The sequence below is a fragment of the Acomys russatus genome, chromosome 24 (genome assembly GCF_903995435.1).
Source record: "Acomys russatus chromosome 24, mAcoRus1.1, whole genome shotgun sequence".
NCBI classification, from domain to species: Eukaryota; Metazoa; Chordata; class Mammalia; order Rodentia; family Muridae; genus Acomys; species Acomys russatus.
In genome coordinates, this window is record NC_067160.1 from 26,402,946 (window position 1) to 26,429,943 (window position 26,998).

Here is a 26,998-nt window from a genome sequence, read left to right on the forward strand (position 1 = left end):
CCATCCTGCTGAGAAAGCCACCCTCAGCCCCAGTTCTAATGAGGGTCAGTGAACTTGGCTTGACCAGACCAAAAAAAAAAGAGTGGGTGTGGGGGCAGGGTGTGAAAGACAATACCAAGACGGAAGAGGGAATTGCTGCTTTGTACCGGGCCAGTGAGACAAATACAAAGCCCCATGGCGCGGCTGAAGCCAGACACAAGCGGGCTTACTTGGCACACCCTTAACGAGATGTCACCTGTGTAATTAAACCATGAGAAAAAGCACATACCCTACCCTGACAATCCTGAATAATTCCACCTCGGCAGGCAGCGTGGTCCTCTGAGCATGAGTAGATGCATTGCGGCAGATGTTCATTTCAAGAAAAACCTGACTGACTCTCAGCCATCTGAGCTTATTGAAAACATCACCGAGAAACACTTTTTTGTACCATAAAATGGATCACTTGGCAGGATCTTTTACATATTGAAGTTCTCCGGGCAAAAATTTGATTAAAAAAAAAAAAGAGAGAGAGACAGACAGAGAGAAAGAAAAAGAAAAAGAAAAAAAAAAATAAAAAAAGGAACAATCTGCAACTGTCAACTTGCTGGGAACACGGTCATTTCAGCACCAGGGCTGTTTATAAAATGTTATAACAGATCTGTCACTCACACACACAGGGTGCAGCGCTGCCGTGGTCCAGGACAGCTCAGTTTGAGGATGAGAATGAAGGTTGCCTATTGTTTGCTTCTTGGATCTGACCTGGGGACTTGGAGAGGTGACAGCGACCACGGCTCTATGCCAGACAACTATCTCTCATACGTTCCATAGGGAAAATTCAAACTGACCGTCACGGCCAGCTACAAGCTCTTAAGAGTCTGCACCCGCTATCCACACTGGCTCCGAGGTTGCCATGAGCAGACGGGCTCAGTGTGTTCATTTGTGCAATTATATTAATAGTAAGCAGTAGAGGTCTCAGAAAGGTCACCTCATTGTGGTGGAGGTACATGTGACATGTGACCAGTACATGTGACAACGATCCATTTTGTGACTTGGGGCAAGAGGTCCGACTTTCCATAGCTCAGTTCCTGTAACCTCATGCAAGCCCACTTGACAGTGATCTCAAAGTGTGCTTACTGAGATTAAACAGGACCTGCCTGTGGGGTTTTGTGCAAAGCCATGAAGCATGGTAAGCTCTTCACACACTGCATAGTGTATCGTTAAAATAGGTTAGTGGGGCTGGAGGGATGAAATTTGGTATATTACTTAGTAATATTAGTGTCTTAGTGCTCATATCGGTGTCTTAGTGTCATAAGTCTAGCTGCATGTAATAGCTCTTGACTATTTATCAGCTGCATATCCATAAACTCACTTCATATACAAGCAACAATTGATATTCTTTTTTTTTTTTTGAGACAGGGTTTCTCTGTGTAGCCTTGGCCATCCTGGACTCACTTTGTAGACCAGGCTGGCCTCGAACTCACAGCGATCCGCCTACAATTGATATTCCTATCTGTTGGAAATGAAGACAGTAAGGCCCAGAAAAGCTCATCAGCTTGCCCGAGGTCGCGCAAAAGAGGGAGGCTGGCTGCCCTCTAGGAAGTCTTCTCTAAAGACACCGAACTCAGGCGACTGTTTGTGGATGTCTTTAGAAGGAAAAGACAGACAGTGGTTCTGTGATCCCTAAGGGCTGTGGTGTTTTTCCCATGGGCAGTAAGAACAGCCTGTGATGGCTGTGTTGCCCTCTCACTCTGACCACAGGGCTCCTGAGGCCAAAACAACAGTACATCTTAAAAGCAGCCAGTGCCGCTGTGTAGCACTCGCATCCGAGCTGGTACCTGGATCAGGGTCCTCCCTCCCTTTTGCCTCTATTCTGATATTATTTCAAATATGTCTTGGGAATAATGTGTGCTAAAAATATCATAACGTATATAATATCTATAATATATGTATATATATATATAACATAAATAACAAATTCAGCTTAAACACAACTTCCGAAAATACAGATGGCATTAATCCTACTTTATATGCACTCTGTTCCTCTAAAAGTCTGTATGAAGACCACAGCTTTGAACAGCTGTCACTCCTAAAGTGTGCTGAAAAATGTTGACACTTTGGATAGATCCAGCAACTTGCCATTACACTGATGGTGTGCCTAATGCCACAGAGGGCATGGCGACAATGAAATGGACAGAGTCACGGGGAAAACACCACCCCAATCTGACAGGCTATACTTTGGGATAGAGGTGGCCAGGTTCTGCCCAGAAATAGCCAACAGTGAAGTAGGACTAGTTTATATTCTACAACCCACTAGGAAGTGAACACATGTGCGCGCACACACTCCATAGCTCAAATCTCCTGCTCTGCTTACAGAGGAGAAAACTCACCTTACCTTATGAACAGCAGTAAAGCAAATGTCTTTAGCAGCTTTGGCAACAGGAGCCAATTATTTACAATGACCACGCTCCTTTGTAAGTGTTCACCAACAAAAACAGCACAGACTCAAGACCTGGCCCACCACACAAGTATCTCAGTCAGTTCTAACCAACACTGATGGGACACGCTGGGACATCTTCCTTCAAAAACATCCCCTAGAGGCAGCTAACATCCTATATTTTCAAAGCCCAGGATGAAGGCTCTGAGGACACAACCAAGTCTGCTTTGCTGGAGAGCAGGTGAGAGTCCAGGAGAGGGAGAGGTTATAGATACAAGGAGGAAGAAGGTGAGCAGGAGCCATGCTCACACTACACCAGGCTGTAATATACTCAGCGGCTGGCCGACCCCACCACCGCTACCATGCAAACAGGGCTGCTGTGAATCCCAACAAGGCAGGATAGGACTACCACCAAACAGAATCATGTCACTGGCTCCTTGGCCTGCCCCAATCTACTGAGTACTTCTCCCACTAATTCTATAAAATGAACATCCTATCCCTTAAAGCCTTAAGGCTCCCCGGCCCCCCTGTCCGCCCCTCCTCACTTGGTCAGAACCCACACAGCAAGCCCTAGATTAGACCAACCCTGTCCATTCTCTGTTCAGCAGCCACAGGGAGATGTGTAACTGATAGCACAAGTGGCCAACACCTCTGCCCCGATGTTGCAGAAACTCCCCGGGACAGCACTAGGCCAAGTAGACACATGGAAGCAAGAAACACAGGAATTCCAATCTTCCAGATGCCCACAGTGTATGGACCACAGCCTCTCTTCAAAACAAACAAAAGCAAACAAACCTCGACAGTCCTGGAGAGGGAGCTGCGAAACCAGGCAGAAGAGACCTATGGGAGAGAAACCTTGGCCCTCAGAAGAAGCTGGAAATGAGGGCCCTGTTTCCATCTATTCCAAGAGTGGGGCTAAAGAGCCAGAAGCCTGGGGTTTGGGAACACGGTCTGTCAATCGCCACAGGACAGCATTAGGTCACCGGTTAAGTGCCCCTTGTCATTTCGGCTTTGGCTGACTCACATCAAACACTGACATGGAGACAGTAACTCAATTCAGTCGGGACTTGGTGGGAGCCAGGACTGACTCGTCATGGCTGTGGAATGCTGGGACAGATAACCCCAGCATCGGATGGGCTCCTGCCCAGAAACTGGGTGGCCATCATCGTCTGACAGTCTGTGGGTGTCAGAGTGGCAGCCTCAAGGGCGGTGCAGTTTCTGCTAACAGGTGAGATTCCTTATTCTCCATGGAAGATGAGGAGGAGGAGGAGGCGGAAGAGAGGAGGAAGAGGAGGAGGGAAAGGAAGAAGGCAGGAGGGAGGAAAAAAGTAACTACAGAACTTACTTTGAAGGGCTTGCCTCTCAACACTGGGCAACAGCGCGGTGAAATGGAAGGTTTTTCTACACAAAGCCCTCTGCTCCCCAAAGCAGCAGGACTTAGGAATTTCCTAAAAACCTATGTGTTCATTGCAGCACCCAGACTAAACACTGTTTTAGATGACAGTCTTTAGACTCTGTAATAAAGCCCCTGCTTTTCTATGCCAGCACCTACATGACCGTCAGCAGTGAGACGTGATATTCTAGCACTAAGGCCACAAGGCCATGCCTCCTCCTGACTACCCGACTCCATGAGGTAGGTCTCTCACTGGCCTTTCAGACCAAGAGCAATTGTCAGACAACCTACTACTTTCAATCAGTAGGGGCCATGATGCCCACACTTGGGCACTGTGAAGCAGGCACACAGGGCCTACAAGAGCCGGTCCAGACAGGACAGTGGGGAAGGACTTTGTGTAGGAGCTGGGGTCCAGCTCCAAGCATCTCACGTTGTGGGAGCGGATGCTGCAAGCCAAACTCGGTAGAGACACTGCATAGGAAACAGTGCACCCTTCAAAGACGGGGGAGGGGGTGAGCCTGAACCAGATGTGGAAACCGCCTGTATACACCTGCCAGCCAGTATCTTAAAGCCAGGTTGTTTATAGCTAAACCTATACTGAGCGGACTTGTGAATCAAGTCAAGGGTCCCAGGAGAAATATGCTGAGTGCATTTTCCACGTAAAGCACCTGTCGTTCCTTGGCCTTCCCACGCCCTATGTAGGAGTAACTGTCGGGATCCTGGCCTAGGCTATGGCCAACACACAAAGGCCTGCTCACTAGATAAAACTTCAGCATGGGCACAGATTCCCACCCCTAGCCAAGAAGCCATTTGCAACCAAAAGCTGTTAGAAGAGGGAAAATCAGTTTTCTTCAACAAGTTGGGTGAGGGTTCTGGGAAGGGGGAGGGGGGGGAAGGAGAATATGGCCAAGATATTATATGAAATTCTCAAAATATAACAAAAGAAAGAAAACCCCCAAATCAAAAACCTCTTGGCTGATTAAATTCACCTAAGTCCCTACTGACGACAGTAAGAACTGCTTTCCCAGGTCACGACGTCTGGACATTGCTATAAGGCCTTCTAAGAGAAGGACTGAACGCTTCTTTCTGCCTTCTCACTAGGCTCATGTACAGTTGTGAGGAGACGAGCCCTGTCAACAATCTCAGTGCGTGGAAGCTGGTCAGTCTCCAATGGGAACACAGCTCCAGCCAGTCCCTGGGTTCTGGGCAGGTGAGTGCCTGAAGCGGAGACCGCAGCCCTGCTGAGCCTAGAGTTCACACTCTCAGGAACCGCGAGATAATACATGGGTACCTTTGTTTTTTTTTTTTTTAAGTGAGAAGTCTTTAATTTCTCAAGTGTCTCTTTCGACATTGACCAACTGGCAAAATCTCAATGGGGAGGGGACAGAAACTCAGGATGACCTGCCCCATCTGCAGTCCTACACGCCCCCTGCAACCCATGCCGTGCCTCACTCCTCCTCCTCCTCCTCCTCCAGTGCACAGCAAGCCACAGGAAGCCTACTGATGGTGGTTTCTGAGAACAGCCATGTGGCCCTGAAAGGTAGCCTGCTCTCCCACCAGGAAACTCTCTGAGGCTTCTCCCAAGTGTGAGCTGGCTAATAAACTTTCCAAACCACCACCTGCTCTGTTAGGAAAGATCTCTGAGGCAATTCGAAAACAAATCCGTGCAAGAGAAATGGCGATCGTACGTGTTGTACACAAAGCGGGGAAACATCGCAAGCACCGCGGTCACAGCTGCCGGATGCACAGTTTCAAAGCAGTGGCATCTCCATTTGTCTGAATACTAACCTATCTTCCCACTAACCCAGGCAGCCCCTTCCCCCGACTGACAGAAAGGGGCTTTCGACGGTATTAAGTATTTCAGCCGTGGGTGGGGGCGGGGTGGCTGCAAGACCCGAGTTCTGTCCTCATTCCACGAGGCAGAGCAAGTCATACTTTTCTTACTGAGCCACCTTTGAGTCCCTTGACAATGGGACTACCGCCTGGCACCCCTGGCAGGCGGGCATCAAGGGAGCATCAGGGAGGGTAGGACGCGTGTGAATCCGAAGCCTTACTAAGCCTTTTCCATCAGCTGTTCCTCAAGTGCACGGTAACTGCTGGGCCCACCTCAAAACGAGTCCCTTCTACTGCTCCCTGAGAAGTTTTACTACGCGGACGGCAAGTTTAAAAAGGCTTTAAGCTTCAAGTGCCTCGTGACAAAATGAAAACAGGATGACATGTACCACTAGTCACTCTTAAGACAATCGGGCCACAGCGGGGCTGCGGCACCACACGAGCGGCCCCTGACTACACACAGTGGAAGGGTAATTACCTGTTTCTCCCCACAATGTGTCGGTGGCATTGACTTCGATTTCATGTTCCTCTGCCATTCCCAGCAAGCACTGGACCACCTGTCAGACGTGGCAAGGTGATTTAATGAGCTCTCAGAGCAATGGGTGCTTATTATAGCCCAGATATCAAAGGAGAGAGTGTTGTTTTTCTAACCATTATTATCTTGTGCTGCACAAGTGGAGAAAACAGAATGAAAACCATTTGCAAGCATAATTCGTATGCTAGTCACACTTTCCCTTAGAGAATTAAAAAAAAAAAAAAAACAAAAAAAAAACAACAGTCTCAGTGAATTTCAGCAACTCTGTTCAGGTACTCAGAATTCTAATGAATTCCAACATGACCCAAATATGCCAACGTAATCAACAAAGGACCCAGCAGATCACATAAAGTGCAGCTTCTGCATAAATCACTATTAGGCCATTCTTCATGAGGAAAGAAAACACGGTGATATAGACATTTTTACAATGAGAGTTTTCTTTTAGTACTGTCCAGATGATTCTGCTACTGACAACACTGTTCCTCTCTCTTCTGGGCATCTTCCTGTCAAAGAGCAGAGCAGGTCCCAAGCTGAGAGCAGGAAAGCTTGCTCTTGAGGACTATCTGTGTGCCCTGGACGAGAGCCAGCGACATCCTGAGTGACAGGAGAATCCGACAAAGCCATTTTCCAGGCTCCCCCATCCATACTGTTTCCAGTATGCTGACTGGGTCTACTCCCAACCCGTGGAAGCTTTGAGTGCTCCGTAAATGGCAGGAGGAAACCACAGACCTTACAACAGAGTGATTGTGTACCTGCCACAGCTACGACATTCGTAAGGATTGGACAGGAGGACTCTGGGTCAGGGGTGGGAAAAACAGGGATGGCAAGTGAGGTCCTACACTCTGGAGATGGAGAGAGCAGGCCTGCGCTGGGAAGGCAGTGGCTTCTAGAAGCTACCAACACCAAGACAGGTTCTCTCCTGGAGCCTTCAGAGAGAAGCCTGGCCTCGTCTCACCTCAATTTTATATTTTGGACACCCCCTCCCTCTCCAGAGCATTAAGATTGAGTGTGTGCTGTGTTGTACTTGCAGAGTGTGTGGCTATTTGCTGTGACGGTGTTAGGAAATTAACATCCTCTTCAGGACTTTGCTTAAGAAATCTTGCTTTTCTGCTTGAAATGGTTATTGGTTGTGCTGAGGCAGCTTCGGCCCAGTGTTCTCCAGGCCATCCCCTGAGTGATGAAGACGAACTATGAAAAGAGAAGAGAGCTAGCTGGGTGTGGTGGCGCTCGCCTTTAATCCCAGCATTCGGGAGGCAGAGGCAGGCAGATCGCTGTGAGTTCGAGGCCAGCCTGGTCCATAAAATGAGTGCAGGACAGCCAAGGCAGAGAAACCCTGTCTCGAAAAACAAAAACAAAAACAAACAAACAAACAAACAAAAAACAAAACCAAATAAATAAATAAATAAAACTAAAAAAAAGAAAGAAAAGAATAATGTGCATCATGTGTGGGTGCGCATGTGCTCGCAGACCTCCAGAGATGATGTCTCACATGCTGGAGCTACTCGCTCACACAGCTGAAGGAGGAGGCAGGGTATGGTGCCCGTGCCTGTGATCCCAGCACTCGGGAGGGAGAGGCGGGGAGATCCAGAGTTACAAAGACAAGGCTATTTGAGGTTTTGTTCTTAAAAATCAAGACAAATAAAATAGGAAAATAATCCACATGTTCAGATATGTGTATTTAACCCTGTAATTTATGCATGCCAAATATTAGCCACCCAGCAACACATGCTTATACATATATCTGCCATCGTGTGTAAGTGCCAAAGGCCAGCCACCCAGCCTGGCGTTCAAATTCCAGTCATTTTGGGGGAAAAGAGTATCACCAGACACTGGTGCCTCCAATCGCTCCAAGATAGGTAACAAAGAGCGAGAAACGCACAGCAAAAAGGGAACAAACATGATTCCAGTCACAGCCACGGCACACAGACAGGCCAGCTGATGGCCATTAAATCGTCAAACCTAGGAGCTAGGGACATTCACTGTGCCGGCTCTCCCCTTCCGACAGCGAGCATGTTCTCAGGCTCTCAGAGCACCCAAGCTTGATTTTTAAAAACCCTGCATGCACTCCAGAAAGATTTTAGAACTAGGGTTTCCTGGGATTGTTTTCTAAAGGCAATAAAGACAAAAGAAGGAACCAAAGGGGTTGGGAGGAAAGAGAGTGAGGTAGACGGTAAGAGCAGAGGAGGAGAGGAAGGGCAAGCAAGAGAAACGGTGTGCAGCCATCAGAGCTCGTGAGTGGGAGGCAAAGAGCTGTGTTCACCACCTCATGCAAAGCAAGCGCAGGGTCACTGGGAGTCCTTTATTAGTCAGGGCCAACAGGGACTTCTCAAAAATCTTCCTTTTGTTGCTTGTGGCTCTCGACTTGGAAGGTTGTGACCAAACAACCGGTGTACTGGGCTAGAGCATCTCCTATGTCAGAAAGGAACCCCGCAGCCCCACTCACCGTGCTGTGGCCCATGCTGGCGGCGGCCGTCAGTGCCTGCTGCAGGGCCTGGCTCTTCCTTAGCGTGCCAGGCTGGGGAGGACCTGCTGACCACTCACAATTCAGTAGGTACTGGAGAATGTCACTGTGGCCCCGCAGTGCGCTGTGGACGAGGGCGCATTGACCCTTCTTATCCAAGTGGTCTACCTGGGAGGCAAAAGTAGGGCAAAGGCAGAGGTGAGCACCCCCTCCACTGAGACATGGGTGCCCTGAAGGCTGTGCACTGCCCAGCTTGTCTCTCTGGGCAGCACCGAACCCGTGGCCCCTTTCATTGTGATAAGACCACGAATCGAGGCCTCGGGGTCCCTTTGCAGGACTAGCAACCACAAGACAGTCTACACTCTCTCACTCACTCTCTCTCTCTCTCTCTCTCTCTCTCTGTCTGTCTCTCTCTGTCTCTCACACACACAGACACACACACCCCTCAGCAAACTACGCAGAGCTCACAGACTAAAGCCTCAGACAAAGCCCTATGCTTCCCAGGCGGGTACGCAGATGAATTATCTGCAGGCAACTCTGAGATGCTGAGATTTGGGGCGGTGGTGATGGTAGCTTTTGGTCACTGAACCAGGATGCCAAAGGCAAGGATCTAGAGAACACAGATCTATAGGAAGAGGGACAGGAAGGAGAACATGCAGGGAGGTGACCTGAGACATACTGGCTTATAAGTGAAAGCCACAAGGCTGGGAGATGCCAGCTAGTCAGAAGAAACGTGTGAGCCCTGCGCACCTCCTAAAGGCACCCCCAACTTTCTTTATCTAAACAGGGGGGTGGGGAGTCCTAGGACTGAAGAAGAGCCCAGGGCCCAGTTGTGACATATCTGCAAGATTAGGAACATCTTGCCCCATGACTTAGACTCTCCTAGAGTCCCCAATGTGACAGCTAGCCTCTTCCTGAAAGCTTTCAGATGTGACAGAAGAGGGCCACTGGCCTCAGAAGAAAGCAAAGAGACACCTGGTATCCAGATATTGGGGCATGTGCCACACAGCAGTAAGGCATGTACCCCAAACACTGGAGGTGAGCCTCAGATGTCCCAAATGCTAGACTTATAAACAACTACCACCACCACCACCACCTTTTCTGTACTTACTTTAAGCCTAACCTAACTAAACAGGCAAAAGACAATGAGCGGTGCGTCACCCATCATTACTCAACAGGCTCACTTGCCTGTGAAATGCGTATGTGCTTATATCAAGCTAGAGAGGGCTTATGCTGAGCCTAGCACCCATGGACTTCATCCAGGAACCTGGTAGTTCTACCCGAATATGTCAAGCAGCAGGCAGTTACCTCATGGTAACAGCAAGGGGCTGGTGCAAGCCTCACACCAGCATCACGGGATTCCCAAGGAGAGATGAGAACTTGGGCCTCAAAGGCCCAGTATTCCAGGTGGGGAAAAGGAAAGATGATTTCAGGCAGTTCCCACAGCTCAAACACATGACTTCTAAGAAGCAGAGAGCTCAGCTGGGCGGTGATGGTGCACACCTTTAATCCCAGCACTTGGGAGGCAGAGGCAGGCGGAGGCGGATCGCTGTGAGTTCAAGGCCAGCCTGGTCTACAAAGCGAGTCCAGGATAGCCAAGGCTACACAGAGAAACTCTGTTTTGAAAAAAAACAAAAACAAAACAAACAAAAAAGCCAGAGAACTCATGGGATTGTTTTAAAAGAATCATGAAATGCAATAGGAAAAGGAGAAGGACGGGGGTGGGGAAGGGCCGGGAAACATGACTATGATGTGAGGTAAATATTTAAAATCTTTCCAACGGGGCTGGCAAGATGGCTCAACGGGGAAAGGCAATTGCTTCCAAGTTTGATTGCCAGAACCCAAAGAGTAGAAGGAGAAAACCAACTCCCTCCAGTGCATTTGTTTTCTGAACTCCTTATGTGCAGCATGGCATATACATGCACATGCCTGCACACGCACACATACGTACACAGACATGCACACATAAAATGTGGAAAAGCCTTCTGAAAAAAACTTCCAAACAACTGTGGTGCCATGTTAGATTCTAGAATAAATCCAGGATGGTGCTGCTCGTGTGGCTAATAGCCACGAATCTGCCTCGTACAACGTCAAGCGTATGTGGTAGGCGTCACAGTCACCTCTCTCCTGAGGCTCCCACTCAGACACCTGGATCTTCTACATTGATTCTGCAGTTTCTCAAATCACTGCACCTGACAGAGCTGAAATCCATGAAGCCTGGCTGCCCGGGGCCCAACAATGCCAATAACGACAGGAAGCTCTTTCCCATGCCCCAGACACTGTGCTGTCACCCTCTCCGTCGAGAAGGCTGCTCTTACCCTCGCCCCCTTCTTGGTCAGCAGATACACCAGCTTCATGTGGCCCGCAGCAGCCGCGTAGCAGAGCGCGTTCATACCGTTCTCCGACACCCCATCTAGGCAGGCGCCAAATTCCAGAAGTAGAGTGACAACTTCTTCATGGCCAAGGTGAGACTGGACGCACAGGATGGGGGCATTATTTAACACTTCCGTCCTGTAGTTCACGTTGGCCCCTCCCAAAATCAGGAGCCGGCTCACCTGTTGGATAACATGCCCCCAGCAAGATCAGTACGCCATATGTGTGTCGGCTTTAACAACATCTGGGGAAGAGGAATGTATCAGTGCCGTTTTGTTTTTATTCTACTGGATCTCAGGCTTGAGACGTGCCAGCAGCAAATACGTGCACACTAGCGCATGTGCAGCTTCACTGGTCGGACTGCCCAAGTTCCTCCAAACAATGAAGACAGAACTGCAGTGCGGTGCAGCAAACCTATTTCTGGGGATCTATCAAGACAACTGAAAGCGGAATCCTGAAGAAATGTGCACAACAAGTTTCCATCAACATCATCCACCCAGGCCGAAACATGGAAGCAGCCCCAGGGTCCACCAGCTGAAGGGAGGATAGAGATGTGCGCGCCCACAGTGGGGAAAATTCAGGCTTAGGGAAGAGTTCATCCGCGGTGGTGCTACAGCATAGATTAACACAAATCGCCCGACACTAATAAGGATGTGCCAGATGTGCCAAAAGTGATAAAACACAGACATAAGCTGAGCATGGCTTCCAGACCATGGGTGGAGGGGAAATGTGTGGTTTTAATGGCTATCGAGACTTACAGGATGAGAAGTTTTAGAGATTTACAGCATTTAGTGTGAATATACTTGAGTGACATAAACACTTATATTAAAAATTCCTATTAATTTTGATTTTTAGTTCATCGCAAGTGAAAATAAAACTTTTTAACATGTACAGTATGCCGTCTTCCCTCATCGTCTTCACTGGGTGGCACATTAAAAAAAATAATAAATTAAAAAAAAAATATATATATATATAAACTTTACATGCATGGATGTTTTGCCTGCATGTCTGTCTGTGCCATCATGTGCATGCCTGGTGCCCACAGAGGTCAGAAGAGGGTATCAGATCCCCTGTGACCAGTTACGAATGGTTAGAAGCCTCTACATAGGTGTTTGGAATTGAACCCAGGGACTTTGCCATGGAACAACTGTTCTTAACCTCTGAGCCCTCTCTCCAGCCCTTGGGCGGCACATGTTTAACAATTTCCAGCTAACGCTGATATTATTAGTACAAGGGCTAAATAGAGAAAATTCACCATTTTAACAATGAAATAATAATCAAGGATTGAATCATTATCAATAAGATAAATCCAAAAGAAAGCATGAACAGTCACTTTTCTTAACAAGGATATGTCCCCACAAGAAAAAGAGAAAGCACAGAAATGTTCGCATCCCAGGACCATCAGCACTGTGCACCGACAGCGAGAGTGTCCTCTGTGCTCCCACCGAATGCCACACACAGCATCCACCAGGGGCTTAGACATCAGGGAACGTTTCTGATCTACACATATCAAAAAGAAATCACTGAACAGATGCAAATTTCTAGTTAAACTAATCTCCAGATTATGAGATTTTACACCTCTTCTCCTCCCCCATCCCCCACCCCGACAGGGTTTCTGTGTGTAGCCTTGGCTGTCCTAGAGCTGGCCTCGAACTCACAGAGATCCACCTGCCTCTGCCTCCCGAGTGCTGGGATTAAAGGCATGCGCCACCACGCCTGGCTACTTTCACACCTCTTAAGATGCCCCATTGGTCCTCAGTTGGTTCCTTTCAACAGCTCCAACCCTCACCCATCCCTCTCCCTGCCAAGCCCTGGAGGACCCTCAGGGCTGACCATTAGATGTGAAAACCTCAGAGAGCATGTCATCTATTTAACTAGAGATGATTGGGGATCACTAAGAGATACAGAAAGGAAATGGGCATACAAACATTCTGGGTAGTTCAGTGCTCTGTCCATGGAGTACCGACAGGCTATTTACAAACTGTAAGCGCAGGAATTAAACACTACCCGTGAGGGGAGCTATAGCTCTTGACGGCATCTTGGCATGTTAGAACCTGGTGGCTCCATGCTGCTGAAGCTTAAACTCACAAGACCGGGGCCCCCAGCTTTCTCTCTCACACTCTTTTCCAGGGCAATCCCCTCACTGCAGGGCCCCTGGCCCCAGCAACACTCAACAGGGCCTGTCATCACAGCCTCTGCCCTTTCAGTTCCCTCTGTCTTGAACGCTCACTCCACAGACAGCAAAGGCTGTTTCCTGTGGGTCTCTACTCCAAGAGCAGAACCCCAAAGTGAAGTCCCCACCCTGCTCCATGCACACTCCACTCAGGCATAAACTCCAAGCCCTCGCCAACCCCCAACAACTTCTTGTATTCTTAGCTCACTGCACTGGATTCTGAAACAGGAGTTCACTGAGAAGAGATGCAAGAAAAAGCTCTTCCATAGTCAGGGATCTCACATACACACACTTGGGTCTTTCTCATCACTGGGACCAATACTTATCCAGCCAGACTCAAGTCAACACCAACTCTGCTCCTACTCTCAGTAAGCAATTAGAGGCGGGCACATGCGTGTGAGCGCGCGCGCGCGCGCGCGTGTGTGTGTGTGTGTGTGTGTGTGTACAGAACACAGAAGAAAAGGCAGGTGCTCAGAAATACAAGAATCTAGCCAATAAGCTGACTGATTGCTACAACAGTTAAACAACTTCATCACTCCCTAAAACACCAAATGACTCGTGTACAATTCAAAGGGATTTCAAAACTGTAAGTTTAAATAAAAACGAGGATTAAAAAAAAAAATCCCTTCTGAATAACTATGAGCAATATAAAAAAAAACCAAAAAACAAAAAACAAAAAAACCATCATTATGCTGAAGAAATAGTGAGTGTTTTATAGAGGCCTCGGATATCAGCTTGGAACAAGATGAAGGATGCTCTCAGAACGTTCTGCGGTTTTTGTGTTCCAGGTACCTCCAGGAATCGAGCAGTGTGCACCTGATTCTGCTCAGCGTGATCTGGGTGGGGGAGTGCATCCAGCCTCAAGGTGCAGATCTCAGAGGACTCCTGGAGGGTACCTGCTTAGGGCAGAGGCTTTCGCACTATTCACACTTCCTCTGCTTGGGTGGAAGGCACTGGTTTTGTGGCTGCATTGTTGTGTGTATTTTTACCACTTAAAACCCCACCAGTTCGTAGGTCTTCCCTTTGCTCATTGTTAAACACATGGCACACCTGAAGTCACCCAGAGCTTCACAATTTCATGTGCCTGGCGCTCTGGCAACCCAGCTTCCCAAGAGAATGGCCCTGGCAGGTAGGTAGGGCTGTAAACCCACCAGGCGACATACACACACTAGGGCAGGCTCAGGGTCAGGTATCCTGCCACCCTTCTGTACCCCAAACCTCTGCTTCCCAGCTGAAAAAATAGGAACAAAAGCATCCATTCCCTAGGTAGCTGTAAAGAGTGAAAATGAATGTCAAAATAACAACATCTCCCCGTAGGGAGAGAGGGAGGAGAGATAGGAAGGGAAGGGGAGGGAGAAGGAGGGGTGAGGGACAGGGAGAGTGAGACTGACTTCGCACTACATTCAGTATTTCAAAAGGGCTAAAAAAACTATTAGCAGCCACTGTGACCATTGCCCGTTTGTGGGGGGGTCTTTAGAGTGAAGTCCCTGGACACTTGGAGGCCCATCTCCTCCCCACACCTACCCAGATCGTCGACAGCACAGAGCAGGAGGACAGAGGGCCTCACATGAGTCACGGCTACCATGGCAAAGTTCCCAGGTGCCTGCAGCCCTGGCACAGTCACAGTTTCCAGAGCAGCAATAAAACAACTCACCTGGGCACAAAGACGTGCCAGGAACCTTCCCCGAGAGCTTTTGCTGCCCGCTTTATGATCACCGGGAGATGGGAGTTTTTGTTGTCTCCATTTCAGAAGTGAGGACTCGGCAGGCTCCAAAGTGGATGGGGCCAAGGTAGCTCAGGACACAAAGCTAATTGCTGTCCCTGGAGCAGCAGGGACAGCGCAGGGTGGTAGCAGATACTGTATGGCCCCACAGGAGGGGGCAAGATGACTCATCCTACACACTTTTGCCCATCTGCAGGAGACATCACAAGCTTCACAGAAGCTCTCTTTACTAACCCTTGGAAGTGGCAAGACCACCTAGCAACTTAAGGAAACACAGAAGGGTGGCAGAGCACCACTGACAAGGAGGACCTGGAGACAGCTCAAGCTGACAATCAGGGCCACTGAAGATCGCCCTCCTTAATCATCCAGGCAAGGAGAGTCAGGCCGTATCCCTGTCTCCTTCCTGGTCTCCTCTCCTTTCAGCTGAGCAGGACACTAGAAGCCAAAAAAGCTCCCCCAAGCCTACGGGCAGGGGCTGGCACCAGCCGATGACAACACTTGAGGAAAACAACCAGCTGGGCAGCAGCCCAGAGGCTCCAGTGGCAAGGATCCCAGTGGGCCAGGCAGGGCCAGGCTGGCATGACCCTGGCCCTAGTAACGGAGGCCACAGGGCTAGCAATCACCAGCGCACTTTTTAAATTACCAAGCCCTCATTTTAGAGCAAGTCATTTTAATTTGCCAAAGTGGCAAACTGCAATTATTTTCAAAATGACATTCATTCCTGTGTGACAACAGTTAATACTCTCTAAAAACAGTTCCTTAATTGCATGCATAATTTAAATTACTGTAATTTGTTCAGTATTCTGTGAAAACCGTTTTTTTCCCCTCATCAAAGACTTACAAAGACAAAACAGGAAGATAATGGAAGGACTTAAGATGCTAGAGCCAAGTTGTATAAATTTGGGGATGGCGCAGAGGCAGGTAACACTGGAATTTCATGAAGCAAAGTAAAAACGAACAACTTGAAATCACCATTATGTTACAAGGAAAGGTGACAGCCTGGAGAGCGAAGCTTTTAAATCTACTGTCTTGAAAACCTGTGTACAAGAGAGTGTGATATTTCACATTCACTCCTTTCCACACTTACAACCTACGTAAGTTAACCTCTACACCCACAAATCATTAAAGTGGTGAGAGCAGACACTGCCAGCTTACTCCTTCTTTTATGACTTATTAATTCTACAGAGAGGCCAAAAGCTACACTGCTGTAGTCAGAAAGATGACCAATGTGATAGTAAGCTAAACTCGCATTTTTATAAAATCCAAGTGGGGGAAAAAAAAAATCACAACACAGCTATGTTTACGTGATGTCTACATTTAGAGCCATCGCTTTTAGAAAAACTCCATCTGGAAACCAAGGGTTACCTGGGACAAGGGATAGCAGTGTGAACATCTTCTCCTGCGTTACAGAGATGGCTTCTTGCCCATCCACTTAAGAAAGCCTGCACCACGCGAGGCTCAGGTAGGACAAAAGCGTTGAAAGCTAGGAGCCTGCAGGCAGAGGACATGTGCAGGGTCCCCAGGAGCACGGTTCCATTGCAGTGTGAAAGTACCAGATAAAGGGGTTAAGTTAAAGCTGAAGCTCCACAGAGGACAATGGGAGGCCACTGGGGGACAGGGTGCATTTTTATCACTGCACATGCTATCCACATCCACCCAGAGGTAAGACACGCTCCACACCACCAGGGCTCTGGGTCGTCCTCCCAGACCCACCCATCGCTAGGTCCTCCATGATACCCTCAGTCCTTGAGTGTGTGATAACCTCACTCTTCAAACTCAACAGGGACAGGAAAAAGGCAGACCACCATTAACCAATGGGGAAGGCTCCGTGAGTCCAGACATCAGAGCCATGGCTGAGAGAAGTGTTGAGGACGTGGTGAGTGAACAGCAGGGAGAAGAGTACTTCCCATGTCTCCATCTCTGGTGCATGTAACCCCTTTCCTGAGGTGAGGCGGATGCCAGGTACCTGGAAACTGAGCCAGGCCTTGCCTCCTCTCTCTGGACAACCAGAGTTACAATGAGGGAGGAGCAAGTACAATTATCACTTCATAGAGGTTTGCCATGAAGACTCGGTCATCCAGAAAGGAGGCCCAGCGTTTCTGCAGCAATGCATGTCACAGCCTGGGGCTGGGCACTTCTGTGTGGTCTTAACCACAGACCTGGCCTCAGGTATGACCTTAGTTCTAAGACTGTGTTATACAGTCTGCAAGTGGGGAAGGAAAATCTATCTGCAAAAGTTCAACAAGAATAGCACAATGGGAGAGCCAATGACCACAGAGCAAGAAGCTCTCAGCTCGGCACGCAGCCAACCTAATACTCCTTCCATTGCTATGTGTCCCTGGGACCTGCAGACACCGTTTTATGTCATCAATGCTTAATTTCATAGGGTCCATGAAGAGTTGGGTTGCTATAGTAACTCAGGACATTAAAAATCTAGTTTCCCTGCAAAGCTCTCTGACCTTTGGTTTCCTCTGTAAACTCCCACCTTATCACTTCCTCTCTGACATGGTCACACAAAGACCCCATCTACCCATAGCTCACTGCAGGAGCAAAGCCAGGGGGTGGGAGTTGGTGGGGGGGAGTGTGTGATGTGAAGGAGGGGAAGCCAGCACCAGGACAACCTCTGCCCTCCCTGGAGTCACAGCTGGCAGGACAGCAGAGGGCAAACAGGCCAGGTCCCTGGGCAGAGGGCTGCTCACCTTCACGTTGGGAGTGTAGAGATTCCTGAGAGAGGCCAGGGCAGCTGACAACCCCTCTGTGCTGTAACCGATCCACAGGGCCTGAAGATGGCTTGAGGAGACTCCAGTCTTCTTACTGAGGCCCTGGAAATAACCCAAGACAGAGAACTGTGAGTGCCTCATCTCAGCTGAGCATCAGTTTGAAAGTGAGTCTGTCTAACACACACAGAGGTGCGCTGTACAGACAGTGACATATACAAGAGGATACGGGATCCCTGGGGGCGGGGGCGGGAGGGAGAGAGAGAGAGAGAGAGAGAGAACACGCATATATAAGGAGAAAGCTTCCTTCTGTGGGAGGAAATCAAGAGGAATGAGAATCACCATCTGTAACTGTAATGAATGAAGGTGTCCAGGCAGTGGCCAGTAAAGGGTGGTGGCATTACAATAATAAGGCAAGCTCAGCGCTATGTCTCCTAATGTAGAATATTTTCACCACTGTAATCTTGGTATTGCAAGTGGGAAGGAAAAACAAAACCCATCTCAAGCCCAATAAAGGCTCTAGACCAACCTGTGAGTCATATCCTTGTTTGCCTAAGATCATCAGAAAACATAGATATTTACAGTATGATTTATAATAGTAGTAGAATTACAGTTATGAAGCAGCAATGAAATAATCTTATGGTTGGGGGTCGCCATGCCAAGAGGACTTGTATTAAAGAGTGGAAGCATCTGGAAGGTTGAGAACCATGGCTGTGGACATACCTACCTCGACAGGAAATCTAGGGGGAGGGGTACACGTCAAATGTCAGTTTGAGAAACAAGGAGGGTCAGAGAACCCAGGCAATACGAAATGATAAAGGCTTTGGAACTCAGGTTCTTTTATTAATAACGAATGACACAATAGGGAGTGAATGCAGGGTTTCCAGAGACCTCTGAGACGGCCTACAGACCTGTCAATCATCTTCAAGCCACGAAGCTCACTCACATCTCACCTTGAAAATGTGTGCTTTCAGGATGTGGTGGCCGAGCTCCATGGTCTGTTGGCGGTTCAGCTTGCTTTCCTGTCGAGAGAACATGAACGCCAGTAGAGCGTGCCCGTTCCTAGGACCAGAAATACAAAGGCTCATGACAAAAGATCCCATCCCACCACACCACAGGCCCTCACATAAGGGCATCCCACTGTGCCCCTGAACTGTCATCCGTGGGCGTCAGCATGAGTACAGAGAACCTTCGGGCTGCTAACTCTTCATAAAGGCAGCATGTAATATTTATTTTGCAGTCAAGTCACTTGCAGGACCTATTCTGGGTTTCCCTCGCTCTGTAGAGTGACCCTTGATGCCTGCATCTTCCGAACCATCGCTGCCTGCTCATCACTTTCACTCAAGCCCGTCACAAGAATGCAAACTTCATGACACTAAGTCACAGCTATAACCACAGTGCCTAGCAAGGTGCCCAATACTAAGTGAATACACAAAGGGAGGGCTTATTGGATGGATGAACATGTAACAAAGAACGGGACATAATCCTCACTGCCCTCAGGCCCCACCTCCCATCATCCTTAGTGAGCATACTGGCAGAAGACAGGCCTGGCCTTATAGGGGGAAGGAAAGGAAGTAAAGCTAGGCTCTGCATAGCAACAGGTCCCGAGTAGAGGCTAAAAGACTAGACGGAACCTATGCACCTCACACAGAACAGCTTGCCTCTGCCTCCTGAGTACTGGGGTTAAAGGTATGTGTCCCCACACCCAGTTTGTAACAGGCTACAAAAACCAGTAGCTTTCTATACACTGGTAACAAACCGGCTAAGAAAGTAACCAGGAAAAATAATTGCATTCATGGTAAGGTGAGAAATCTTTGCAATGAAAATTAAAAGCTACCAAAGAAAGAAACTGAAAATGGGAGTTCCTAGGGTCAAAGGTTGGAGGTATATCATTATTTAAGTGGACATATTACTGAAGGTGATCTATAGAGTCAATGCAACCTGTATAAAGTCTCAATGACATTCTTGAAACAGTGACAAAAAGTAATCATTAAGGATCGTATGACATCACAAAAGTGGGGAAACTCCAATCCTGAGTAAAAAGAGCAATACTGGAGGCACAATGGTTAGTTTTAAAATATACTAGAGAGTCATGATAACAAACACCAGGATGACATCGGAATGAAAACAGACACATGGATCACTCGAACAGACCAGAGACCCTGGAAATAAACACTTGTGAATACAGCCACCTGACTTTCCACAAAATGCCAAAAACATGTGCTCAAAAAAAGGCAGATTCTTTCACAAATGATGTTGGGAAAACATCCACATGTTTTAAAAAATGGAAATATAAGCCGGGCATGGTGGTACATGTCTGTAACCCCAGCACTCGGGAGGCAGAGGCAGGCGGATCGCTGTGAGTTTGAGGCCAGCCTGATCTACAAAGCCAGCCCAGGACAGCTAAGGCAACACAGAGAAACCCTGTCTAAAAAACCAAGGAAAAAAAATATGTACGTATTTCTGGTCCTGTACAAAAGTTAACCCAAGTCATCTGAAAAATTGAAACTAAGAAAAACACTCCAAGATACAGACATAGGCAATGACTTTCCGACTCAGATTCCAACGTCTCAGGAAAACGACAGCAAAGAGCAGAGCAGTGAGTGACAAAGAGAACTGTGAGAATGACGTCAGCGCAGCAAGGGAACCATTCCCAGTGTGAACAGACAGCCCACAGCATGGGATCTTTGTGTGCTCTTCATCTGAGAGAGGACTAACATCCAGAATATATCAAGAATTCAAAAACATTCACACCAAAAGAAAAAGCAATCCGATCAGCAAATGCTCCAGTGAACTAAACAGACACTTCTCAAAAGAAGTATAAATGGCAGCAATATGAAAAAAAAAATGTTCATTTTTAGCCACTATTGAGAGTCCGTCTCATGCCAGATGACATTCATGTAACGTCAAGGAAAAAGGCTGATGGTGAGGCTTGCTTGGTATGGGGCTTGCCTAGCACACAGAAAAATCCTGGGTTCAGTCCCCGGCATGGCAGGGGAGATGGAGGGGTACACATCTGTGATACTGGTACTTAGGTGGCTAAGGAGGATGTGAAATGCAGGTCGTCCTTGGTACATTATGAGTTCAAGGCCTGCTGACCTAGCATACAGGAGACCTTGTCCCAAACAAAACAACAGCAACAATCAAACAACGGACGCTGGCCAAGAGAAGGCCCCTCGCACACTTTTGAGGAGAATGTGGGCTGGACAAGCCATCATACGAATCAGTATGGGGATTCCTCCAAAAAAACCACACAAGCACTCCTGTGTGTGTGCCTTTAGGAATCATGCTCACCACATCTTTCACAACAGCTGATTTATGAACTCAGCCTGTATGAGGTGCTAATGAGCTTATGAGTGAAGAGGCTTGGTGTTTAATATATATAGTGAAGAAGTGTCCATGCTATTTATAGGAAAGTGGCTAGAACTGGAATACATCGTGATAAATGGAATAAGCCTGACTCAAAAGGACAAGTGGATCATGTTTCCTGTCACATGTGGAGTCTAGAAGAAAACAGCATGAAATGGGGAAAGGTCTCTTAGAGGGGCAAAGGGAGGGCAAAATTGGGGAGTAGGCGAGGCTGCATATGATCAAAGTATGTTAAATGCATACAATAAAACTATTAGTATGTATAATTAATGTATGCTAAAACACAGAAATTGCACACTTACAGATGGCTCCACTGCGGGCATCAAGTGCAGACTTCAGTGGCCAGCCCAAGGGTTTCCAGGGCTCGCTCTCAGCAAGGCCGACCTGTCTGAAGTCCTATCACTCTGTGTCCGTGTAGCTCCCACGTGACCCTCCTATGACTGGCCTTCCCTCATCTGTTCTTACTCCTTGTGCTCCACTTCAGATCTGGACACCGATCTGAGCCTCACCTCCCCGACCTTGTGAGTCACTGAGTGTTCTGATGCCCTGTCTGCTTCTGTGAGAAAATGACCTCAGCGGGGTAGATGATTTGCCCACGACCAAATGGCTAGTACAGAGAGTGGGGTGGTCTGCCAGGTTCAAGAGCTTGGGCTTTGGGAGAACACTGGGTACCTCCCTTCAGGAACTCACAGCCATAACCATATTGAAATTCAGCCAGACACACACTGCAAAGAAGCCACACGGTGGGAGAAAGCAGGAAAGGAAGCAGTCCCAGTCTGAACAACTCGCCTTTGCATTTCCAGTCCCCTTCCTTGTGGCTTACACAGCCTCAGTGATGTCCCCAACAAGACCCCGTTTCCTGTATTACTGAACCTGAACCACTCAACTTCCCCTCTCCTCTCCCTGCCTCCTTACAACCTGGAATAAGGGGTCTCTGGGGGACACAGGGTTACTTTCTAATAGCCGCCTCCAGACCCCCCACTCCCCTGAACCTCTCGGTATCTCTACCCTGCTCCTTGCAATTCTCCTCCGCTTCCAGGAGGCCAGAGAGCTCTTCCCTCTCCGTGGCGAGCTCCCTCACCGAGTCACACCACAGTTTCCCATCACAGATGTTCAGTCTTCACCTATCAACTTCCTCAGTCGTCACACAACATCTGCCCGTGGAGAGAGGCTCTCCACAGACTCAATCTGCTCGAAACCAAAGGCAGCTCTGACCTGGAAAGACCGGTCCATAGCCCCACCCTTTCTAGCCAGTCTCCTTCAGCTGGCACAGCAGCTCCTACACTGTGTGGCCTCTCAGTCTGCCCACAGGGTACTCTACACTCCCCAGAACCATCTGGGTTCTCCTGAGATGGCAGCTAAGACGCCTTCTCCAGCATAATTTCTGCTGGCTCTCTCAGTCCTCCACACCACAACAAAAGCTCCAGTCAAAGCAGATGTCCTGTTGCCTGTACGCGCCCCGCGCTGCTTCTCATAGCTCTCCCTGTCTGCACTTTATTCTACTAATATCCTATACCCTTTTCTTCCTCAAGTTCACCACACAGAGAGAACAGCAGAGGCTGTCCCAGATCATGAGTCCTTGTGAAAGGTTGAGGAGTTGATGCATCCAGGATATGGTTTGGGGGAGTCTAGCATCACAGATTTAAAATTATCTCTTGGTCTTTCTCCCTGTAGTCCTGGTTGTTCTGGAACTTACTCTGTAGACCAAGCTGGCCTTCGAACTCACAGAGGTCTGCCTGTCTCTACCTCCCATGAACAATAAGAACAAAGCAGAAGGCATGGCAGTGCTCGACTTCAAAACTTACTACAAAGCCAGGCAGTGGTGGCGCATGCCTTTAATTGCAGCACTTGGGAGGCAGAGGCAGGCGAAATCTCTGTGAGTTCGAGGCCAGCCTGGTCTACAAGCGAGTCCAGGAGAGCCAGGGCTACATGGAGAAACCCTGCCTTGAACCACCCCCCCCCCCCCCAAAAAAAGGCAACTTACTACAAAGCTCTGGTTATCACAGGAATAAGGCAATGGCCTACAAACCCACCTCCCCTTACTAGAATACAGCTGGAAGGACATCTACATCCTTACAGGCAACAGATTTTCAACAAAGGTGATATTAACATACAAGGAAGAAAGAACTCTTTCCAATTAAGCAGAAGAGTACAATGGAACCCATCTTTCATCAGTTAAAAGAAAAATGGCTCAAAGATAAAGGCTTACATGTCAGAGTAAGTTATGGATTAGAAGGAAACAGGAAACACTCCAAGGCGTTAGAGTGAACAAGGACTGTCCTGAAGAAGACCTCAAAAAGCATTGGAAACGAAAGCAAAAATACACAAGGAGGGTTGATTTTAACTGCAAAGCTGCACTAAAGAGAAAACAGGGCAGGGACAGTCTACGAAACGGTAGATTTACAAACACGCTATCCCCAGGTCCTGGTAACTATTGCCTGTCCGCGGCTGCTGACCCTGCAGCAGCCATGGCCACGCTCAGCTCTGCCCTGGGCTGTACTGCCACCACTGTTCGAAATGCAGCCGCGAGGGTCAGCGATGGCCACAGTCCAGCTGCTTCCTCCGCTAACAGCAGCCGTCTACACCCTGTGAGTCTCCTGACGTTTTTGTCTCTACAAACTCAACTGCAGCTGATCTTCCTCAAAAAATCATCTTCTCCTGAAGAAAAAAAAAAAAAAAATGTAACTTGGTGAGCGATGTCACAGCACACACTTTGTTGCCTCTGGGGATCTGCTTTTTAGTAGCCAACCTGCGGTCCTAAGCCAGGTCTTGAAAGATGATAAACCCTGACTACAAGTGTCACCTAAGAGAACAGCTACAGTAGTGGGCGGCACCACACCTATCAGTACACATTGGGAGGGCAGTGGGCACGTGGCTCCCAGGTACTCTCTGGGCCTCTTCATGTCTACACACAATTATCGGGCCCAGTGTCCACCACAGCTGAGGAGACAATCCAGCAGCTTGAGGAAGAGAAGGCCACACCACTAGAGCTGAAGGCGAACCTGACTCAGACAGCAGCTGCTCAAGAAGGCAAAGATGCAGGCTAGGCCGACAGAGAGGGCTTGAGATTGGCTGTGTCCAAAGGCACTTGGAGCCTGCCATTTCTGACCTCTCACCTATTTTGTACTACTGGGTGATGGCCTGCTGGCAGGCAGGCAGGCAGGCATGTCTCCCCACCCTCCTGCAGTTTCAGTTCCGTAAGAACTGCATCCCGCCCTGGCTTTGTCTGTGAGGAGACAGCTGACTGGATTTCAGGGCTCGCCTCTGTCTCCAGACACCTGTGCTCCCTGGGATAAGGAGCAGTACAGCCATGGGTAGTCAGGAAGTCGCAGGAGGTTCAGGATCCAAGACAGAACACCTCCCCTCCTCCCCCCCAACCTCTACCCCGAGGCCACAGGCAAACATTGCTACTCCCTAAAGCAGAGACACATTTGCTGTACATGACCCTGCCATGCTGGTGGGAGGAGTCAGATCAATGGGGGGGAGGGGGAAAGCAACTAGGCACCGCCCAACTTCCCTTCCACTCAATCACACTAGAAGGGCCTGCTGTTCCTGTAATCAAAGGAAAGAAGCTTTTGTAGAAAGGTGTGGTTTTTTTTTTCCCCACTCTCCTGACCAAAATGGGGGAAACAGCAAAACTGCGTGGACCATGTGCTTGAATTCCCACAAGCCTGTACCTGGGCTCACACAGGAAGGCTGTGCTTTCGCCGTCAGCTCTCCACACCAGCCACTCTCTGAAGGATGGGTGGCAGAACATCCGAGTTTTGTCTCTCCTCTTTATGAGGAAGCAGGAAAGCGCCTCCATCCGCTGCTGAAAGTCCTCCCAGCCCTGCTCGCCTTGGATGTGGCCGGCATTGATAGCCTGAAATATCTGCTCATCCGTCATGGGGTGGAGGGACGCAAGGGCCACGTTTAAAATGGGAAGGGCTCGGTCGAAGGCAGACTGGGTCATGAACTTCATGTTGCACTGTAGCAAATACAGCTCGGACAGAGACACAGGCACCACCTTGTAGCTGGCACTCTTTATGACCAGGTGTCCCCGCTGGAAGAGGTCCAGGGTGAGCTTGAGGTACAGGTAGGAACCGAGGCTTCGCAGCACCAGATGGCTGCTGACTTTACCGATGAGGGCGGCGTCGGCCTTGCCATTCAGGGAGATGTTGCTGAGGATGTCCTGGCTGCTGTGGACCCTGTGCTGGACGTATGCGTGCAGGTCACTGTGAATGTCCTTGTTGTCTGGAAAGTCATCTAAGGAAAGCTTGACAAATGGCAGCGCACTGACGATTTCCTGGGAGAAAACAAAACCGCGCACAATGTCGCGCCAGAGTTTCCTTTTTCACTTTAAACCAGGTTCACTGGTTCTCTTTCAAGGAGGATTTTCATGGATTACAGGGACTCGTTGTTTTGTATTAAAACGTGTAATAGGATAAGGGACAGATAAAAAGCTTATGTGAAAGAAATCCTGATACGAGATAGGATCTGTAAAGGCTTTCCCAAAGCCCTCATTGAGGGCTCTGGGCCAAGTGAGCAGAGGCAGGGGCCCAAGGAGACAGCAACAACCAAGCCACACCAACACTGGGGCAGGGAGACCCTGCTGGTGACCCAATCCCTCTAATCCCCATGCAGCTGGTTCTAGGACAAGGGTAAACACGAACCAACACTGCACATCTAAGAACCCAGCCAGACATGGAGATAAGAGGTGTCCTCCCTGCATCAGATACCAGGGCTGTGAAACCCCACCGGGAAGTATAAAACTCCCTGCCCTGCCTGTGTCCCTGGACGATATATAGCAAAATTCTTTGCCTGCTCCAGTACAGCATGTTCTCGTTTTTAAAGACTTTTAAGTAGATATTCTTTTTAAAAAATATTTTCTGAGCATGTTTTGTCTGCATTCTGTGTACCAAATGCATGCCTGTTACCCATGATGAGGGCACTGGATACCATGGAAATAGACTTAATGATGGCTGTGAGCCACCATATGGGTGTCAGGAACTTGTCTTTTCTGAAACAGCAGCCCATGTTCTTAATCACTAAGCCATCTCTCCAGCCCCCAAGTGAACTGTTGGTTGAATCTTTCTTTCTTTAAAAAAAAAAAAAAAAATTATTTATTTAATGTATATAAGTGCTCCATCTGCAGGTACATCTGTGTGCCAGAAGAGGGCATCAGATCACACATTACAGATGGTTGTGAACCACCATGTGGTTGCCAGGAATTGAACTCAGGACCTCTGGAAGAGCAGCCAGCGCTCTTAACCTCTGAGCCATCTCACCAATTCCTTGTTGGTTAAATCTTAATTGAGTGTTGTCACTGATGTTCCTACTCCCTTACTTCAAAGATAAGGTCCTAAACCCAAAAACCAAAATCCGAAGAAGAAAAACTTTAACCTCTCACTAATATTTCTGACGCTCACGCCTTTTGAATGTCGTTAGCTATAGGAAGGGGGTACCAGACAGCCATTTCCATTTTGCATGGAACCTGACCAAGCCTGGGCACTCAGCCGAACAAGAATACAGGAGTTTTAACCCCAAATTATGCTTATTGAGGGAAACATGACTAAAACACGGAACTCACAGGTTCATAGAAATAGGCATGTCTTTTAAATGTAGGTTTAATCGCAAGGTTTTTGGTTTTGTTTGGCTGTTTGGTTGGTTGGCTTTCGTTTTTTGAGACAGGGTTTCCTCTGTGTAGCCTTGGCTGTCCTGGACTCACTTTGTAGACCGGGGTTGGCCTCAAACTCACAGCAGTCTACCTGCCTCTGCCGCTCAAGTGCTGGGATTAAAGGCATGCACCACCACTCCTGGCCTTTAATTGCAAGTTTTAAAGAGGGGGGAAAATGAGTATGATTACTCAGTTACCCACAATGAATCAAAGCATTCCCAGAGCAACCTCCAAACACCTGGGAGCTCCGGCAGACGGCTCCACCAGAAACTGCAGCCAGCACCAGGATAAGGCAGGCTTAGATAATGCCACCTTATAATCCTTGTTCCTATGGAACTCTCTGGACTAATTT

The 26,998-nt window shown here is 48.5% G+C and overlaps 1 protein-coding gene across 1 annotated transcript in view; it reads right to left on the minus strand.

Annotated features, from left to right (window-relative positions):
* The window catches only part of Tanc1 (tetratricopeptide repeat, ankyrin repeat and coiled-coil containing 1), a 225,399-nt gene that overhangs the window by 17,742 nt on the left and 180,659 nt on the right, over nucleotides 1–26,998 (minus strand). Inside the window, exons 14-19 of the mRNA XM_051166670.1 lie at nucleotides 24,668–25,275; nucleotides 18,575–18,683; nucleotides 17,604–17,726; nucleotides 10,954–11,190; nucleotides 8,618–8,803; nucleotides 6,118–6,196 (exon numbers count right to left, since the gene is read on the minus strand). Of these exons, the coding sequence (XP_051022627.1) occupies nucleotides 6,118–6,196; nucleotides 8,618–8,803; nucleotides 10,954–11,190; nucleotides 17,604–17,726; nucleotides 18,575–18,683; nucleotides 24,668–25,275 (1,342 nt within the window). The remainder of the gene's footprint in view (nucleotides 1–6,117; nucleotides 6,197–8,617; nucleotides 8,804–10,953; nucleotides 11,191–17,603; nucleotides 17,727–18,574; nucleotides 18,684–24,667; nucleotides 25,276–26,998) is intronic.